The sequence below is a fragment of the Akebia trifoliata genome, chromosome 11 (assembly GCF_017979445.1).
Source record: "Akebia trifoliata isolate Shusen 1 chromosome 11, ASM1797944v1, whole genome shotgun sequence".
Classification (NCBI taxonomy): Eukaryota; Viridiplantae; Streptophyta; class Magnoliopsida; order Ranunculales; family Lardizabalaceae; genus Akebia; species Akebia trifoliata.
The window spans coordinates 7,944,569-7,946,469 of record NC_141385.1 but is presented as its reverse complement, the minus strand read 5'-3'; the positions used below and the strand labels follow the sequence as shown (position 1 = coordinate 7,946,469).

General features: G+C 32.6%; 1 protein-coding gene across 1 annotated transcript in view; it reads left to right on the top strand.

The window, feature by feature from the left end:
- Positions 1 to 268: 268 nt before the first annotated feature.
- The window catches only part of LOC147390696 (UDP-Glycosyltransferase superfamily protein), a 16,447-nt gene continuing 14,814 nt past the window's right edge, over positions 269 to 1,901 (top strand). Inside the window, exon 1 of the mRNA XM_086457855.1 lies at positions 269 to 836. Within this exon, the coding sequence (XP_086313981.1) occupies positions 365 to 836 (472 nt within the window). The 5' untranslated portion in view covers positions 269 to 364. The remainder of the gene's footprint in view (positions 837 to 1,901) is intronic.

Sequence of the window (1,901 nt, the reverse complement as noted above, 5' to 3'; positions counted from 1 at the left end):
GGGTGTGATAAATAATTTAAGAAATTGGAGTGTAATAACAATAATATTGGTGTGCCAAAAGTAGCTCTCTTTTATTGACTAATCAAAAGCATCTTTTTGGATCATTTTCATATAACACCAAAGCTTTTAGTGCCCACAAACCTAACTCGGCACTTATTATTGGTATGCATTTGAAGCACGTGCAAAGTTCCCTCCTCTCCTCTCTCTCCCCTATATATACAGAGATTTTGTGGTTTGGGTTGTAGATTTGTCAGTTATTCAACTCTCTCTCTCTCTCTCTCTCTCTCCTATACATACAAAGAGATATTTTTGTGTTTTGTGTGGTAGATTTATCAGTTATTCAAGTAAAATTAAATCATTAGATATGTCATCTAAAAGGGTGGTTATTTTGGTTCCTTATCCAGCACAGGGACATGTGACTCCAATGCTCCAACTAGCTTTAGCTCTCAAGGATCTTCATGGTTTGGAGTCAGTGATGGTCATCCCTGATTTCATTCATCGTCGAATCCAACCTAATATTAACGACCACCACGAGATTTCCTTCGTGTCAATCCCAGACCCTTTCGTTGTAAATGAGACTCCAGACTTCTTCACCATCAATTGTATTATGGAGAATAACATCATGTCCCTTCATCTAGAGAAATTCATAACAAGTCTTGATGATGCACATGTTGGTATTTTTTGTGTGGTTGTTGATTTGTTAGCCTCTTGGGCTATTCAAGTTGCAAACCATTGCGGTGTCTCCGTCGCGGGGTTTTGGCCTGCCATGCTCCCTACCTACAACTTGATCACTGCGATCCCCGATATGATCCGACGTGGCCTCATTTCTAAATTTGGTAAGAAATTTTATTTATTTTTGTTAATCAATCTTCTTTAGTTCATGTGGTGGAGTAGTGTTTTATTAAGTCACGATATCGCTACTTCATGTTTTAATTTTTTATCAACGAGATTGTCACTTTTAAATAGATACATGTGATCTTGCTACCTCATGTTTTAATTTTTATTAACGAGACCGTCACTTCAATATTGGAATAAATTCCTACGATCTCGCTACGTAATGTTCATGTATGTTTTGAGAATTAAAATGAACAAGGCACTGAAATGCGAATTTTAATAAAAAAATTGTGCGTGTTTTGGGAATTTGCTCTTTTAAAAACTAGATGGATCAGCCAAGTTAGACAGGATTTAATAATAAAATTAGTTTGACTATTTTTTATAAAAATGAAGGTGATTTAAGAGGGAAAAAACGTATAAATAAATAAATATACAACTTTTTAAGAGGAAATTCCCAACCATTTAGAAAAACAAATTGTGAAATTCACATTTCAGCACACTATTCATTTTAATTCCAAAATCAATAAATCTACAATTTTTTGAAATAAAATATTTTATGTAACGGTAAATATATTTTTTGCTTTAATTTTAGTTTATGATTAAATGTTATAATTTCAAAACTGATATAATTACTCTTTTTGAAATTAAATAATTCACTGAAATAGAGTTTTCACAATTTTCAAGGTATGTTTTGGTGAATCTGCCAATTTTTAATTTAAAAAAAACAAAAAAAAAAATGGATCCGACCAAAGTGAACCATGACCCGACTGTTTTTTTTATAAATTCAACTTGATGACAAATATCTAACCATTAAAAAAAATTTAAGTTGCTATTGCCACACCAACTTTTACTAACACCACACCAACTGTGTGCAATTCTCTGGTAATTCATAAAGAAATTGGTGTGGCATTAGTAAAAATTGGTGTGTCAATAAAAAATCATGAATCAACTCTCATTAAAGTCAACATAATTAAGTCTCTCGTCTATAATATGATTCTAGATGAATGAGCATGTGCACACATAGGGAACCACGGGATGATTATAATACCTTTTGCATATCTTATGTC